A 19,079-nucleotide genomic window follows, 5' to 3' on the forward strand; every position below is an offset into this window, starting at 1 on the left:
GTCCTCGTGATCGAGATGGACTCAGCCTGAGGACCTCCAGCGGTCCCGGAAGCCGCTAAAGGTGGGTTCTACATGGTAGATACCTGGGGTCCCCAGCGGCAGGACCACCACGATCTAACATCTTATCCCCTATACTTTGGATAGGGGATAAGATGTCTAGGGGCTGAGTACCCCTTTAAATCCAAGTTTTTTAATCAGATTTGGAGTACTGCACAATCGCTTTGTTTATATATATATATATATATATATATATATATATATATATATATACAAAAAAAGAGGATTGCAGCAGCACACATTGGTCAAAAAAATTGAGGCTCTTAGCGCACTTTTTGATCAAAACTAGTCCCCCATCCACCACGGGGAGGTGGCCTCATTTAGGATGGGAACCTAGCACAAATTCTGAGCCTAACACTCAACTATCCACTGAGTGTTAGGCTCAGAATTTGTGCTAGGTTCCCATCCTAAATGAGGCCACCTCCCCGTGGTGGATGGGGGACACGTTTTGATCAAAAAGTGCGCTAAGAGCCCCAATTTTTTTGACCAATGTGTGCTGCTGCAATCCTCTTTTTTTGTATACTCTAATGCCATGGCAGTGTGCACCCGTGTATTAGGCTGTTGTGCTGGCTATCTTTCTTTTTTCTTGTATATATATATATATATATATATATATATATATATATATATATAGCCAAAAAAGAAGAAGTGGCGCTCCAAATTGAGTAGAAACAATCTCAGTGGTTTATTCTAGGGATCGATCGATATCGATTTTTTAGGACCGATACCGATAATCGGTGGAGGTTAGGGCCGATAGCCGATAACTTATACCGATATTCCGGTATAAGTTATCGGCTATTTATCCCCGGCGACACCGCTGCAGATCATTGATTTAAAGCGGGCGCTTTAAATCAATGAACTGCAGCTGCTTTTGCGGTGCCATAGGCCGCCGCCCGCTTCTCTCCCCCTGCCTGTCCGGGGGTTCTCCTGAGTCCTATCACCGCAAAAGCACCCTCCCCCCCCACCGCCGCACCGCACCCCCCAGCGCCCCGCACCGCGCCCCGCCGCCCCGGCCTCTTTGCCTCCCCCATCCCCGGTTTTATAATTACCTGTTCCCGGGGCCCGGGGTCCACTCTACATCTTGCTCCGGTGGAGTCCTCCTGAGCTGTCACTGTGCGCACTGACGGTGACGTCGCGTCACGTCACAAGTCATTGCGCATAGCGTAACGCAGGACGCAGCAGGAGCCAGAAGTAGCATGGACCCTGGCCCCCGGAACAGGTAATTATAAAACCGGGGATGGGGGAGGCAATGAGGCCGGGGCGGTGCGGTGGGGAGGGGGGTGCGGTGAGGTGGGGTGGGTCGGTTCGGGGGGCGGTCGCTGTGCGGTGGGTGGTGTGGCGCAGTGGGGGCGGGACATTATCGGATTATCGGCAAGGTAATTGCCGATACCGATAATGCCCAAAATCGTGAATATCGGCCGATAATATCGGCCAAACCGATTATCGGTCGATCCCTAGTTTAGTCACCCATCAAGTGAATGGTGCACCATTCGCTTGATGGGTGAATAAACCACTGAGATTGTTTCTACTCAATTTGGAGTGCCGCTTCTTCTTTTTTGGCTGGAATTTCAAGGGATATCGAGTCCTATCTTCAGTAAGCAGAGCACCCACTTTGACCTGGAGTCCTATACACAGTGCCGGTTCCTTCTTGATTATAATATATACATATATATATATATATATATATATATATATTATTACTTGAGAAAGGCACTCAATATTTGACGCGTTTCGGTTGTTTTGAGCAGCCTTAGTCGACGCTTCACATGTTACCCTCCATGTCTGTTTGTCAGAAAATAAAGGACTAAAAGATTTAATACCGAGCTAATGCGCTGGACATCTCTTTGTTTGTTGTGATTGGATTTCGGAGCTGGGCCACTCTAGTTCGTGCTGCAGTGGGGCCCTTGCCGGGGTGAGCTAGAATGTACCTACCCGCTTTGCTTATATGTCACTTTGTGGTGCAAATAAAATTTGAAGCCTTCCTTTGAATACTGGATCTGAAATTGTTTTGCTATACAGTGATCCCCCCGACCTATGATGGCCCCAACATACGATAATTTCAACATACGATGCTTTTGTAAGTCGGGGTCATCGCATAAACGGCTATCCGGCAGCGCAGACTGCTTCAGTTTCTGCCGTATATCAGTTTAATGTGCCCCATGTGCTCCGGTGAGTGTCACACACCTGTCCCCGTCGCTCTCCGTCATCGTCATCGTGTTGCGCGCGCACTGTCCCGTCATCCAATTGGAGCGGCGTGCGCAGCAACGTGATGACGGCGATGGAGAGCGACGATCCAGGGCAGCGGTGACGGTCCAGAGAGGTGGGGACACCCCGGAGACGTGATGACAGCAACGATCCAGGGCAGCGGTGACGGTCCAGAGAGGTGGGGACACCCCGGGGACATGATGACAGCAAAGATCCAGGGCAGCTGTGAAGGTCCAGAGAGGTGGGGACACCCCAGGGACGTGATGACAGCAACAATCCAGGGCAGCGGTGACGGTCCAGAGAGGTGGGGACACCCCAGGGACGTGATGACAGCAACAATCCAGGGCAGCGGTGACGGTCCAGAGAGGTGGGGACACCCCGGGGACATGATGACAGCAACGATCCAGGGCAGCGGTGACGGTCCAGAGAGGTGGGGACACCCCGGGGACATGATGACAGCAACGATCCAGGGCAGCTGTGACGGTCCAGAGCGGTGGGGATACGCGAGTATAACATTCTATATTACTATTGCACGGATCCCTCAACATAGGATGGATTCAAGAAACGATGGTTCATTTGGAACGAATTACCATCGTATGTTGAGGGATCACTGGAGAAATATATATATGTTTATATATATGTGTGTGTATATATATATATATATATATATATATATATATATATTATTTAAGCAGTAATCTGATCAAAACTTTCTCAAACATATGGACAGGGAGGTTGTAAGTAAAAAAAAAAAGAAGAAAAAAAACGAACAGTCTCCTTTACCTTCCCTGTTCTCGTGCTCCTGCCGCCATTACAAAGGGCCGCTCCCTGCTGGAAATCGATTTCTAGATCCTTTTAGGCAAATTATTTGTTTAGACAAATACTTAAAAAAAAAAAAATATTGCTTAGTGTTTTTCCTATAATATTGTATTTTTGTCTTCTAGTGTACAAGTAGAAGACGGCCCAGTCTCATTCCTGCGTGCTCTGCAGAGAAACGTGAATCCTGATCTTCAGCTGGTAGGTGCTGTCTTTGCTAGAGACGTTCAGGCGGTATATATACTGAAACACTTTATAGATGACTTAAAGGGGTACTTCGGTGGAATTTTTTTTTTTTTTTTTTAAATCAACTGGTGCCAGAAAGTTAAACAGATTTGTAAGTTACTTCTATAAAAAAATATCTTTACACTTCCAGTACTTTTTAGCAGCTGTATGCTACAGAGGAAATTCTTTTTTTTTTTATATATCTTTTTTTGTCTTGTCCACAGTGCTCTCAGCTGACACCTGATGCCCGTATCAGGAACTGTCAAGAACAGGAGAAAATCCCCATAGCAAACCTATGCTGCTCTGGACAGTTCCTGACACGGACAGAGGTGTCAGCAGAGAGCACTGTGGACAAGACAAAAAAGAAATTCAAAAAGAAAAAAATTTCTCTGTAGTATACAGCTGCTAAAAAGTACTGGAAGGGTAAAGATTTTTTAATAGAAGTAATTTACAAATCTGTTTAACTTTCTGGCACCAGTTGATTTAAAAAAAAAATAATAATAAAAACTTTTCAACTGAAGTACCCCTTTAAAATATATATGGGATAAATAGAGGTTCTCACATAGGTACATGCTCGAATTGCCAACCACATTTATTAAGAACGCCAATAAAAATGGCAGCTAGAGTAGTGATCTCACGTGCCAGCCACAGTGTACTCATAATAATGCCAATTACAGTGTCCCCATCACTTTGTGACCTATAGTTCCTCTCAAAAAGAGGCAACCAAACTGCTAGCGACATGGAGCCCATAGTTTCATTCCAGGTGTTAGCGGTCACTTTGTCCTTTTGTAGAGTAAGGACTAGGAACAGGTGCATCTTTTATTTGGCGCTATTTTTCGACATTGTCAATCATTCCCATAGACAATGTATGGAGTGCCAGTGCACATACATTACTGCTGCTTTATTCCGATTACAGGTAGTCCCAGAGATAAGACTCCCTGCAGTCATCCCCTATGCCAGTGTTTTCCAAACAGTGTGCCTTCAGCTGTTGCAAAACCCCAACTCCAAGCATGCCCGGCACGTGCCGGCCATACAGTGGTGTGAACCAAAATAGTGCCACCTCTATAGTGGATGGATCAAAGCAGTTGTTACTGTAGAAACTGCATAGCAGAGCCGACTGTGTCATGTGACACTACTGTGGCCAGTTTTCATCATTTTCCAGTAGTTTCTAAGCTGCGGTCCTCCAGCTGCTGCAAAACTACAACTCCCAGCATGTACGGACAGCCGTTGGCTGTCCGGACATGCTGGAAGTTGTAGTTTTGCAACAGCTGGAGGCACACTGCCCTATCCTGTGAAAAGGGGACAGGTCGTAATGGTCCCGCTACCCCTGAAGTAGCACAGTCTGCCCTTAGGCCGTGTTCGCACAGCGGAATTTCCGAGATGAATTGCGCGGCAATGTTCTGCTCAGAAATTCAGCTGCGACAGAGTTCCGTTGATTTCAATGGGATTCTGCTGTACTGGGCACACGTCGGAATTTCTGGGGCAGATGTTTCTGCAACAGAAATTCCAATTTTGGTGTCTGCAGAAACATTGAACCCGTTCGACTTTGCTCAGAAATGCATTGCCGTCTATGGAGATGGCGCATTTTCGAGCAGTTCTAGTGCCACGAAAAAAAGCAAATGTGCAGAATGTCCGTGCGTGTTTTCAGGATGGACATTCTGCACATTTTAATTCTTGTGAACATAGCCTTAATCTCTTAAAGGGGTATTCCAGGCAAAAACTTTTTTTTATATATCAACTGGCTCCGGAAAGTTAAACAGATTTGTAACTTACTTCTATTAAAAAATCTTAATCCTTCCAATAGTTATTAGCTTCTGAAGTTTTCTGTCTAACTGCTCAATGATGATGTCACGTCCCGGGAGCTGTGCATGATGGGAAAATATATCCCCATAGAAACTGCACAGCTCCCGGGACGTGAGTCATCAGAAAGCAGTTAGACAGAAAACAGCAACTCAACTTCAGAAGCTAATAACTATTGGAAGGATTAAGATTTTTTAATAGAAGTAATTTACAAATCTGTTTAACTTTCCGGAGCCAGTTGATATATAAAAAAAAGTTTTGGCCTGGAATACCCCTTTAAGGACCCATGACGTAAATGTACGTTCTGGTCCGCTCCCGTTCTATAACGCGGGGCCACGGCCTCTTACAATGGCCGGGACCCGTGGCTAATAGCTTGCGGCACTGATTGCGGTGCCACGCGCTATTAACCCTTTAGACATGTCGTTCAAAGTTGAACACTAAAGTGAAAGTAAATCGTTGCCGGATAGCTCAGGGGGCTGTTCGGGATGTCAGCGGCATCCCAAACAGCTGTAAGATAGCAAGAGGGTCCCTTACCTGCCTCCTGGTGTCTGATCACCGAATGACTGCTCAGTGCCTGAGATCCAGGCATGAGCAGTCAAGTCGCAGATCATTGATCAATGGTTTCCTATGGGATAACAATGATCAATGTAAAAGATCAGTGTGTGCAGTGTTATAGCCCCCTATGGGAGCTGTAACACTGCAAAAAAGTGGGGGGAAAAACAGTTAATAAAGATCATTTAACCCCTTCCCTAATAAAAGTTTGAATCACCCCCCTTTTCCCATTTAAAAAAAAAAAAAACAGTGAAAATAAAAATAAACATATATGGTATCGCCGCATGCGGAAATATCCGAATTATAAAAATGTATTGTTAATTAAACCGCACGGTCAATGGCGTACACACAAAAAAAATTCCAAAGTCCAAAATAGTGCATTTTTGTCACTTTTTATATAAGGAAAATAAATCAATAAGTCCTATCAATGCAAAAATGGTATTGCTAAAAGCTTCAGATCACGGCGCAAAAAATGAGCCCTCATACCGCCCCATACCCGGAAAAATAAAAAGTTATAGGGGTCAGAAGATGACAATTTTAAACGTATACATTTTCCTGGATGCAGTTATGATTTTTTTCTGAAGTGCGACAAACCTATATAAGTAGGGGATCATTTTAATCGTATGGACCTACAGAATAATGATAAGGTGTCAGCTTTAACAAAAAATGTACTGTGTAGAAACGGAAGCTTCCAAAAGTTACAAAATGGCGTATTTTTTTTCCATTTTGTCTTTTTTTTCCGTTTCACCGTATATTTTTGGGTAAAATGACTGATGTCATTACAAAGTAGAATTGGTGGCGCAAAAAATAAGCAATCATATGGATTTTTAGGTGCAAAATTAAATGAGTTATGATTTTTTTTAAAGGTGAGGAGGAAAAAAGGAAAATGCAAAAATGGAAAACTCCCTATTCTTTAAGGTTAAAGGGGTACTCCACTGGAAAACATATATATATATATATATATATATATATATATTATTTTTTTTTAAATCAATTGGTGCCAGAAAGTTAACCAGATTTGTAAATGACTTCTATTTAAAAATTGTAATCCTTCCAGTACTTACCTGCTGCTGTATAATACAGAGGAAGTTCTTTTCTTTTTTAATTTCCTTTCTGTCTGACCACAGTGCTCTCTGCTGACACCTCTGTCCATGTCAGGAACTGTCCAGAGCAGGAGAAAATCCTCATAGCAAACCTCTCTTGCTCTGGACAGTTCCTGACATGGACAGAGGTGTCAGCAGAGAGCACTTGTGGTCAGACAGAAAGGAAATTCAAAAAGAAAAGGACTTCCTCTGTAGTATACAGCAGCTGGTAAGTACTGGAAGGATTAAGATTTTTTAATAGAAGTCATTTACAAATCTGTTTAGCTTTCTGGCACCAGTTGATTTAAAAAAAAAAAAAAAATGTTTTCCAGTGGAGTACCCCTTTAATCCTTGTGAACATAACGTTAGACCATTGTTTCCTTACCAGGGTGCCTCCGGCTGTTGCAAAACTACAACTCCCAGCATGCCCGGACAGCCGAAGGCTGTCCGGGCATGCTGGGAGTTGTAGTTTTGCAACAGCAGGAGTTACCCTGGTTGGGAAACACTGCCTTATACTGAAAAAAGGTCATTTACCTCTGTGTCGGGGACTTCTTTCTGACACAACGATAACACATACATGTTCTATAAAACCATATTAAGATTCCCGATGAGTAGGTGACACGTTCTCTCAGCCGCTCTCAGCAATCTAATGAGCCGAGCGTCTTAATTGTGATTGTACGCGGTGGATAAGAGTTGCCCTGGGGATCCTGTATCTCAGTTCGGAGCAAATATAAAAGTCAAACCCCACTATCCCGTCTCATGAAGCGAAATCAGGTGCTTAAATTACGTGGCTTTTATGTTGGAGTCTTAAGTGCCTGAAGGAGATCTTACTTTACATCTGCGTCACTGCCAGACAGTGTAAGAGTACAACAAGTATGCAGACGGCTTCTTATATTAAAGGGATCCTTAAAGGAGTACTCCTCCCTCCAGAACTGCTGTATACTCCAGAGGAAGCTGTGTAGTGCTTTCCAGTCTGACCACAGTGCTCTCTGCTGCCACTGCTGTCCATATCAGGAACTGTCCAGAGTAGGAGCAAATCCCCATAGCAAACCTCTCCTGCTCCAGACAGTTCCTGACATGGACAGAGATGTCAGCAGAGAGCACTGTGCTCGTGATGTCAGCAGAGAGCTCTGTGTTCCAAAAAGAAAAGAATTTCCTCTGTAGTATTCAGCAGCTAATAAGTACTGGAAGGATTAAGATTTTTTTTAATAGAAGTAATTTACAAATCTGTTTAACTTTCTGGAGCCAGTTGATTTAAAAAAAAATTAAAAAAATCTGTGGTCAGACTGGAAAGAACTACACAACTTCCTCTGTAGCATACAGCAGCTGATAAGTACTGGAAGGATAAAGATTTTTAAAGAGAAGTCATTTCAAATGTGCTTAACTTTCTGTCACCAGTTGATTTGAAAACAGTTTTTTTTCCTCCTAAATACCCCATCATGGGGAAATATGATGCAGCTTTAGGAGGTTAGTCCCCTCAGTTTTCACTGGTACCAGCTGTGATATGTAGCTAAAACCCACCACCAGCGCCTGAAATTGGAGATAACTCAGATCCTGACCTTTTAACCCCTCAAATGACACAGTCAATAGTGATCATATTAGCGATTAGATACAATGAATAGAATACCAGGAAGTCGTCATCGGTTGCCTGGTGAAGACCTACAGGCCTGCCATCCAAGTAGTCCTATTACAAATCCATAAAAATGTGCTTTTAAAAATGTACAAACACATTAAAAACACCTAAAAACATTCCATCATGGCTACAGCTAGATACGCTGATAGTGTAGCTACTAGATATGCAATGTGTGAACACGGCCTTAGCAGAGGTGTATAACTACTATATATCCTGATCTTGTAGAGATAGCAGCAGTATACAGACAAAGCTGAGGGGAAGGCGTATAACTACTATATATCCTGATCCTATAGAGATAGCAGCAGTATACAGACAGAGCTGAGGAGAAGGTGAATAACTACTATATATCCTGATCCTATAGAGATAGCAGCAGCAGTATACAGATAGAGCTGGAAGGGAGGTGTATAACTACTATATATCCTGATCCCATAGAGATAGCAGCAGTATACAGACAGAGATGAGGGGAAGGCGTATAACTACTATGTATCCTGATCATATAGAGATAGAGCTGGAAGGGAGGTGTATAACTACTATACATCCTGATCCCATAGAGATAGCAGCAGTATACAGACAGAGCTGAGGGGAAGGCGTATAACTACTATGTATCCTGATCCCATAGAGATAGCAGCAGTATACAGACAGAGCTGAGGGGAAGGTGTATAACTACTATATATCCTGATCCTATAGAGATAGCAGCAGTATACAGATAGAGCTGGAAGGAAGGTGTAGAACTACTATATATCCTGATCCCATAGAGATAGCAGCAGCAGTATACAGATAGAGCTGGAGGGGAGGTGTATAACTACTATATATCCTGATCTCAAAGATATAGCAGCAACAGTATACAGAGAGAACAGAGGGGAAAGCGTATAACTACTATATATCCTTTTCCTATAGAGATAGCAGTAGTATACAGATATAGGTGGAGGGGAGGTGTATAACTACTATATATCCTGATCCTATAGAGATAGCAGCAGCAGTATACAGATAGAGCTGAAGGGGAGGTGTAGAACTACTATATATCCTGATGCCATAGAGATAGCAGCAGCAGTATACAGATAGAGCTGGAGGGGAGGTGTATAACTACTATATATCCTGATGCCATAGAGATAGCAGCAGCAGTATACATATATGGGTGGGGAAGGGTTTGTGAGCTGCTAGGATGGGGATCTGGTAGGTAATGATGTCATCCTGTAGTTCACAGGAAGTCAGCTGACCCAGGACTTGACCTTCTTTTGACACTGATTTTCTGTAGTTCAGACTGGTGATCTCATGACCCAGTTACAGTAATGAAACGCATGTATGCAGCTGAGATTAAATAAAACAGATGACGCTGTACAACTAGTGATGGTGAGTGTGCATGATGTGGGGGTATGAATACTTCTTAAATGTGAAGGTTTTGATCATGTCCCCACTTTCCCATTTTTAGTTTTTGGTTTATACTGATAAAGTTTTTTCCCTGATAACTTTTCTGCATGAGATCTTCCACCATTTTGTCAGTTCCATCATCTTTATGTAGCTTCTTATTGCTTTCTAACAACCAAAGTGCGTGAGTTAAATTAGCAAACACTTCCTCAGTGAAGAAGATGAGATATATGTGTATATTTTGGTGATTATAGCTGGTTCAGTCAACCGCAAAACAGTACAAAAAACTAAACAAAAGAAAAACTTCATGGCGGTAGATAATCATTTTCTGGCAGATAATATTGTTCATATTTTGAATTCATATTAAACCGAAGGCAGAATGAACAAATACGCCATCTAAAAAGAACAAGACTTTTATTGTCAGGATCATTACAAAAGAGGCTCTGATTAAGAAGAGGATAAATCAACATGGCAGCCCCCTCATAATACCCGACTAATGCCGCCTAATCAGAGCAGCCATCGGGAACCACAGCTCCAACTCCCTGTGAATGTGATAAATCCACAAAGGTTTAATTAAAAATGTATTCAGGTTTTTATCTTACATGCTTAAAGGGGTACTCCGCTGCTCAGCATTTGGAACAACTGTTCCGAACACTGGAGCCGGTGTGAGGTGGTTTTTTGCGCCCCCGTAGATCCATGCGTCCGCTCCTCCCCCAGCTCTCCGAACATTTCCGAAGCTAGAACTGGGGGAGGGCAGAGCAAGGGGAGGGAAGAGGTTCACGGCCCCTCCCTCATCTCCCCTCCCTTAGCTCGGCTGGACGCAGATCTCTACGGCACGCCCCCTCCCTGAGGACATAAATCTCCACGGCAGGTCCCCTTCCTCATCTCCCCTCCCTGAGGACGTAAATCTCCACGGCAGGTCCCCTCCCTCATCTCCCCGAGCTGAGGACATAGAGCAGTGCTCCCAATGAGCTCTATGTGTAAAGGGGGACATACTGTACGGGCGAAAGGGGGACATACTGTGGAGATCTACGTCCTCAGTTCGGGGAGATAAGAGAGGGGGCATGTACTTCTCCTCGTAGAGATCTGCGTCCAGCCGAGCTCAGGGAGGGGAGATGAGGGAGGGAGCGTGAACCTCCTCCCTCCACTTGCTCTGCCCTCCCCCAGCTCTAGCTTCGGAAATGTTCGGAGAGCTGGGGGAGGAGTGGACGCATGGATCTACGGGGCGCAAATTTCCACCTCACACCGGCGCCGGGTGCTCGTTATGTCATATCCCCGCCCCCTCATGACCCGCCCCCTCAATGCTAGTCTATGGGAGGGGCGTGGAGTCATGAGGGGGCGGAGCTCTGTCATCACGAGCTCCCAGCACCGGCTCCAGTGTTCGGAACAGTTGTTCCAAATGCTGAGCAGCGGAGTACCCCTTTAACCCCTTAAGGACCAAGGGCGTACAGGTACGCCTTTGCTCCCTGGTACTTAAGGACCAAGGGCGTACCTGTACGCCCGTGGGAATTTCGGTCCCTGCCGCGCGCCGGGCGGGGACCGGACCGGGGTGACTGCTGATATCAATCAGCAGGCACCCCGCGCCAATGCCCAGGGGGGTCATCAGACCCCCCCATGTAGGCGATCGCCGAAAATCGCAAGTGAATTCACACTTGCGATTTACGGCGATTCCGGTGATGCTGGTCACGTGTGACCCGCTGACCCGGAGATACAAGGTGATCGGGGGTGTAGGATACACCCCCTATCACCCTCTGTATCTATGGGGAGGTGGCGATGTCGTCACCCCCCCAGGATCGCTGCTATTGGCCAGACGATCGTCCGGCCAATAGCAGCCGGCAGGGGAGGGGTTAACGGCCCCTTCTCGCGGCTCTGCTTGCTCCCTGAGTTCATTCAGCGGCCAGAGCTGCGAGAAGGAGCCAGGGACCCCCCCTCCGTGAAGATCGGAGCCCCTCACAGAGGAAGACCCCCCTTAGAGCAGGGAGAGAGTACAGCCCCAGGGACAGGTAGGGTTAACCAGTAAAAAAAAAAGTAAAAAGTAAAGTAAAAAAAAGTGTAAAAAAAAAGTTAAATTTTTTTTCCCCCCCCTGACCCCCTAATAGGACCTAAAGGGTCCGCAACAATTTTTTTTAGTGTGATCCGGGCCCTATTAGGGATTCAGGGCGCTGCATTTGGCCATTTTTTTTTTTTGCTGCAGCGCTTTTTTCCCCCCCATACAGTTAGTTACACCAATCACACACACTACATACTCGCCTCCCCCCCCCCCCCACACACACCCGCCACCCCCGCCACCAACCCCCCCCCCCCCCCCCCCCCCACCACCGTAGAAAAAAGGCGATGGCTCGCCAGGCATTTTCGGCAGCGGAGGCATATGCTTTTCTTGCCTCCGACTCCGAATCTGTCAGTGAGGACGATGAAGATCCAACATTCCTGTGTTCTTCATCGTCCTCCTCATCATCTAGTACTGATGATGAGTCACCTATACGGCGGCGGAGACGCCGCCAGGCGAGGCCACGCACCCCCCATGATAGTGGCCCAGTGGCCGGCACTAGTGCGAGTGGTGATGCTGCTCGTACTAGGAGTCCGACCCCCCAGACAAGTTTACCAGAGCCCCCTTCCGGTGAACCTGTCTGGAGACACCCAGAGGCTTATCAGCCACGGGTTCTGGAGTTTGTTGGCGACTCCGGAATCTGGATTGACAATTCTGGATTCACTGAAATTGACTATTTCAGTTATTTTTTCAGTGACAGTTTTGTCAATCTAATGGTGGAGCAGACGAATCTGTACGCCAGGCAGTTCATCGCCCACCACCCTGATTCTGTTTTGGCCAGGCCCAATGAATGGTACGCCATTGATGCAGCAGAGATGAGGACATTTTGGGGCCTCTTGCTGCATATGGGCCTGGTCAAAAAACAAAGTGTCAGACAGTACTGGAGCGGGGACATCCTATACCAGACCCCGCTTTACAGTATGGTCATGGCACGGAGGCGGTACGAGGCGATTCGGAAATGCCTGCATTATGCAGATAATGTGGCATGTCCGCCCCGAGGTGATCCCGCCCATGACCGGCTTTACAAAGTGAGGCCGGTCATCGATCACTTTGGGGCCAAATTTTTGGAGGCCTATGTACCGCTCAGGGACCTCTCTGTTGATGAGTCTCTTATCAGTTTTAAGGGGAGACTCATCTTCCGCCAGTATATTCCCTCGAAGCGGGCGCGGTATGGCGTGAAGCTCTATAAACTTTGTGAGAGTACCTCCGGGTACACTCTCAAGTTTAGAGTGTATGAGGAACGAGATTCCCGTATTGAACCCCCAGATTGTTCCCCCACTCTGGGTGTTAGCGGGAAAATCGTTTGGGAGCTTGTGCACCCTTTGCTGGATAAGGGTTACCACGTGTACGTGGACAACTTTTATACCAGCATCCCTCCCTTCACATCCCTCGCCGCCAGATCCACGTCCGCTTGTGGGACCGTGCGGAAGAACCAGAGAGGCCTCCCTATAAATTTTCTGCAGACACCTATGCCCAAGGGTGAGTCCCATGCCCTTACCCATGAAAACCTGTTGTTGGTCAGGTATAAGGATAAGAGGGATGTCCTTATGCTGACCACTATTCATGGTAACGGCAGCTCACCTGTCCCTGTGCGAGGTACCACAACACCGGTCCTCAAGCCCGATTGTATTCTGGACTACAATCGGTATATGGGGGGAGTTGATCTTTCTGATCAAGTCCTCAAGCCATACATGGCCATGCGCAAAACACGGGTATGGTACAAAAAAGTTGCGGTCTACATGGTACAGGTTGCCATGTACAACTCTTTTGTACTGTCCCAGTACGCTGGCAACACAGGGACATTCCTCCAGTTCCAAGAAGAAGTCCTAAAGGTCCTGATCTTTGGCGACCGGGAAAGAGCAGGCCGGACTTCCCAAGGAACTGGAGTTATAGGTCCAGGATCGTCCCAGGCCAACACTTTCCAGGTGAAGTCCCCCATACTGGAAAGAAGGGACGATCCCAGAAAAAATGCAGAGTGTGTAACAGGAGGGGGATACGGAAGGACACCACCACTCAGTGTGACACTTGCCCCGATCATCCGGGCCTCTGCATTAAAAACTGCTTCAGGGAGTATCACACTTCCATGGAGTACTAAATTTTCCCTTTTCATTTTAATTTTCCATAATTTGACCCCAATGTACCATGTCCAGAGTACATTCCAAATTTTAACACCATAAAACCACTAAATTGCCCAAAAAAACTCATCTAAAAAAAAACGAAAAACTGATGAGACCTCTGGGGGTATTTTTTTCTCTGGGTTATGGGTTACTGAGTCACTATCATCGGGGACTTTTTTTGTTGCCTCAAATGCGCAGCGCTCTCTCTCCACCTGAGCGGGGTGCGCATTTGAGGCAACAGGTTAGGGACAGCCACACACGTCACATTCCCAGAATGATGATTCAGAGCATAGGGTGTGTGGTGGGCATATTGTTTAGTTTTGGCTATGCTCTGGGTCATCATTCTGGGATCAAAACCTGTTTTATAATTTTATGTCCCACTGTACCCCATTTTAGTTATTTAGTGTACCCCAGTTATTTACCCCATGTAATGCCCCTTGAGGGGGGGTCCCACTGTTCTGGCTCCTTAGGCCGCAACGCAGAAGCTCAAGGCCCCTGAATGCGACCTGCTCCTCTCAGACCAGTGTGCAAGCTGTTTACGCCCAGACTTGAGGTATGTCCTTACTCCAAAGAAATGTATTTACAAACTTACGGTGACATTTTCTCCTTTTACCACTTGTGAAAATTTTAGTGTAAAAAAATCCAATTTTTCATTTTCACATCCCACTTCATGAATATTTATCAAACACCTGTGGGGTGTGAATACTCACTGTACCCCTTGTTATGTTTCTTGAGGGATGTAGTTTCCGAAATAGTATGCCATGTGTTTTTTTTTTGCTGTCCTGGCACCATAGGGGCTTCCTAAATGTGACATGCCCCCCGAGCAAAATTTGCTCTCAAAAAGCCAAATATGACTCCTCCTCTTCTGAGCATTGTAGTTCACCCGTAGTGCACTTCAGGTCAACTTATGGGGTACCTCCATACTCAGAAGAGATGGGGTTACAAATTTTGGGGGGTATTTTCTGCTATTAACCCTTGCAAAAATGTGAAATTTGGGGGGAAACACACATTTTAGTGAAAAAATTATATATTTTTTTTACATATGCAAAAGTTGTGAAACCCCTGTGGGGTATTAAGGCTCACTTTATTCCTTGTTACTTTCCTCAAGGGGTCTAGTTTCCAAAATGGTATGCCATGTGTTTTTTTTTTTGTTGTTCTGGCACCATAGGGGCTTCCTAAATGCAACATGCCCCCCGAGCAAAATTTGCTCTCAAAAAGCCAAATATGACTCCTTCTCTTCTGAGCATTGTAGTTCGCCCGTAGTGCACTTCAGGTCAACTTATGGGGTACCTCCATACTCAGAAGAGATGGGGTTACAAATTTTGGGGGGTATTTTCTGCTATTAACCCTTGCAAAAATGTGAAATTTGGGGGGAAACACACATTTTAGTGGAAAAATTATATCTTTTTTTTACATATGCAAAAGTTGTGAAACCCCTGTGGGGTATTAAGGCTCACTTTATTCCTTGTTACTTTCCTCAAGGGGTCTAGTTTCCAAAATGGTATGCCATGTGTTTTTTTTTTGTTGTTCTGGCACCATAGGGGCTTCCTAAATGCGACATGCCCCCAGAGCAAAATTTGCTCTCAAAAAGCCAAATATGACTCCTTCTCTTCTGAGCATTGTAGCTCGCCCGTAGTGCTCTTCAGGTCAACTTGTGGGGTACCTCCATACTCAGAAGAGATGAGTTACAAATTTTGGGGGGTATTTTCTGCTATTAACCCTTGCAAAAATGTGAAATTTGGGGGGAAACACACATTTTAGTGAAAAAATTATATATTTTTTTTACATATGCAAAAGTCGTGAAACCCCTGTGGGGTATTACGGCTCACTTTATTCCTTGTTACGTTCCTCAAGGGGTCTAGTTTGCAAAATGGTATGCCATGTGTTTTTTTTTTGCTGTTCTGGCACCATAGGGGCTTCCTAAATGCAACATGCCCCCCAAAAACCATTTCAGAAAAACGTACTCTCCAAAATCCCCTTGTCGCTCCTTCCCTTCTGAGCCCTCTACTGCGCCCGCCGAACAATTTACATAGACATATGAGGTATGTGCTTACTCGAGAGAAATTGGGCTACAAATATAAGTATACATTTTCTCCTTTTACCCCTTGTAAAAATTCAAAAATTGGGTCTACAAGAACATGCAAGTGTAAAAAATTAAGATTGTGAATTTTCTTCTTCACTTTGCTGCTATTCCTGTGAAACACCTAAAGGGTTAACACACTTACTGAATGTCATTTTGAATACTTTGGGGGGTGTAGTTTTTATAATGGGGTCATTTATGGGGTATTTCTAATATGAAGACCCTTCAAATCCACTTCAAACCTGAACTGGTCCCTGAAAAATAGTGAGTTTGAAAATTTTGTGAAAAATTTAAAAATTGCTGCTGAACTTTGAAGCCCTCTGGTGTCTTCCAAAAGTAAAAACTCATACATTTTATGATGCAAACATAAAGTAGACATATTGGAAATGTGAAAAAAAAATTTCTTAATTTGGAATATCCATTTTCCTTACAAGCAGAGAGCTTCAAAGTTAGAAAAAAGCTAAATTTTCAATTTTTTCATCAAATTTTGGGATTTTTCACCAAAAAAGGATGCAAGTTACCACAAAAATTTACCACCATGTTAAAGTAGAATATGTCACGAAAAAACAATATCAGAATAACTAAAAGCATTCCAGAGTTATTAATGTTTAAAGGGACAGTGGTCAGATGTGCAAAAAACGCTCTGGTCCTAAGGTGTAAAATGGCCTGGTCCTTAAGGGGTTAAAAGGGTACTCCACTGGGAAAAAAAAAAATAATTTATCAACTTGTGCCAGAAAGTTAAAAAGATTTGTAAATTACTTCTATTTAAAAATCTTAACCCTTCCAGTACTTATCAGCTGCTGTACAGGAAGTTGCTTTACAGGAAGTTCTTTTCTTTTTGAATTTCTTTTCTGTCTGACCACAGTTCTCTCTGCTGACCCCTCTGTCCATGTCAGGAACTCTCCAGAGTAGGTACAAATCCCCACAGCAAACCTCTCCTGCTCCGGAGAGTTCCTAAAATAAACAGAGGTGTCAGCAGAGAGCACTGTGGTCAGACAGAAAAATTCAAAAAGAAAAGGACTTTCTGTGGAGCAAAAAGCAGCTGATAAGTACTGGAAGGATCAAGATTTTTAAATAGAAGTAATTTACAAATCTTTTTAACTTACTGGCACCTGTTGATTTAAAAAAAAATGTTTTCCAGGGGAGTACCCCTTTAAGCTACTCAAACCTGGAGGCAGCATTTTTGTTGGCAGGACAGGTGATGTGTATGTCTATGAGTGGTCCCATTGGCGGCAAACAGGTGATGTGTATGTCTATGAGTGGTCCCATTGGTGGCAGGCAGGTGATGTGTATGTCTATGAGTGGTCCCATTGGTGGCAGGCAGGTGATGTGTATGTCTATGAGTGGTCCCATTGGCGGCAGGCAGGTGATGTGTATGTCTATGAGTGGTCCCATTGGTGGCAGGAAGGTGATGTGTATGTCTATGAGTGGTCCCATTGGCGGCAGGCAGGTGATGTGTATGTCTATGAGTGGTCCCATTGGCGGCAGGCAGGTGATGTGTATGTCTATGAGTGGTCCCATTGGCGGCAGGCAGGTGATGTGTATGTCTATGAGTGGTCCCATTGGCGGCAGGCAGGTGATGTGTATGTCTATGAGTGGTCCCATTGGCGGCAGGCAGGTGATGTGTATGTATATGAGAAGTCCCATTGGCGGCAGGCAGGTGATGTGTATGTCTATGAGTGGTCCCATTGGCGGCAGGCAGGTGATGTGTATGTCTATGAGTGGTCCCATTGGTGACAGGCAGGTGATGTGTATGTCTATGAGTGGTCCCATTTTGCATATCCACTATTCAGGGCGCTCCAAAATCAATTTCCACCCTTTAGGGCCCTTAATTAGAGACCTTCATCTAGTAATGAATTAGACCTTCTTTCGCCTTCAAAACTGCAGTAATTCATTGAGGCATAGATTCCTGTAGGTCAGTGGGCTCCTAACTGTGGACCATCCAAAATTCAATTCCCAGCACGCCCAGGCAGCCGTTGGCATCCATAGGATTAATGGGGGGGGGGGGGGGTCCCTGGCAATCCTATAGAATCCTGTGATGCGATGGCAATAGGAAGTCAGCTAATGACCTTCTGTCAGCCGAGTACATAAGCCTGTGAGGTCCAGATCTTATGGGAAACCTGTCCGTGTATCCAGTGTTTCCCAACCGAAGGCTGTCCTGGCATGCTGGGAGTTGTAGTTTTGCAACAGCTGAAGGCACCATGGTTGGGAAACACTGGTGTATACAGATGTGCTGCAGTACAGTGTTCCCTAAAGTTACAATATTAATCGGTTCCAGGACGACCATTGTATGTTGAAACCATTGTATGTTGAGACCATAACTCTATGGAAACCTGGTAATTGGTTCTGAAGCCACCAAAATGTCATCCAAAAATAGGAAAAAGTGAGGATTAAAGAAAAATAAGTAGATAACTAATATAGATAAAGCAAATCCTTACATATAAAAATAATACAGATCTGCTGGGAGCTGTAATCACTGTCTATGGAGAGGACAGGAGCTTCTTCAGGGTCCTGTACAGTACACAGTGTCCTAAAAAAGTAACATGGAGTCGCCCTCACCTGGTGTCCAAAGGAGCAGCTAACCCTGGTACAGGTAGAGTACAGAACATGTAATACCTCCCTGTACTGTAGGGGGTGCTACCAGACACCAGTCAGTGCATACACTTCAGTAATACAGGGGTTTTACCAGTGAATGTCCATTCTGATTGGTCAGTAGTGTTGGGCGCGAATATTCGCATTTCAAATTTTTATTGCAAATTCGCGAATATTGCGAATATATTCGCTATATATTCGAAATTACAAATAATCACTTTTTTCCCGCATATTCGCATATTCCTTCTTTTCCCCCTTTGGGCCAATTAGAATGATGCAAATATACTTGTCAGAGGTTATCAACAACATCCCTAGCAACCAATAGTAAAGTTGCCCACCCTCTCACTGTTTTCTTTCTCGAATACGCGAATATGCGAATATAACGAATAAGCAAAATTCACGAATATTCGTCTATATATTCGCGAAATATCGCGAATTCGAATATGGGCAATGTCGCTCATCACTATTGGTCGGTTCTTCCAGCCATTGACATATATCACAGATCTGG

The 19,079-nt window shown here is 44.9% G+C and overlaps 1 protein-coding gene across 5 annotated transcripts in view; it reads left to right on the forward strand.

Moving 5' to 3' along the window:
• The window catches only part of PIWIL4 (piwi like RNA-mediated gene silencing 4), a 319,725-nt gene that overhangs the window by 218,207 nt on the left and 82,439 nt on the right, over positions 1-19,079 (forward strand). For all 5 annotated transcript variants that reach the window (XM_056561503.1, XM_056561500.1, XM_056561501.1 and 2 more), the window contains one exon: positions 3,207-3,279. In XM_056561503.1, coding sequence (XP_056417478.1) covers positions 3,207-3,279 — 73 coding nt within the window. The remainder of the gene's footprint in view (positions 1-3,206; positions 3,280-19,079) is intronic.

This window comes from Hyla sarda, chromosome 2 (assembly GCF_029499605.1).
Source record: "Hyla sarda isolate aHylSar1 chromosome 2, aHylSar1.hap1, whole genome shotgun sequence".
Lineage (NCBI taxonomy): Eukaryota > Metazoa > Chordata > Amphibia > Anura > Hylidae > Hyla > Hyla sarda.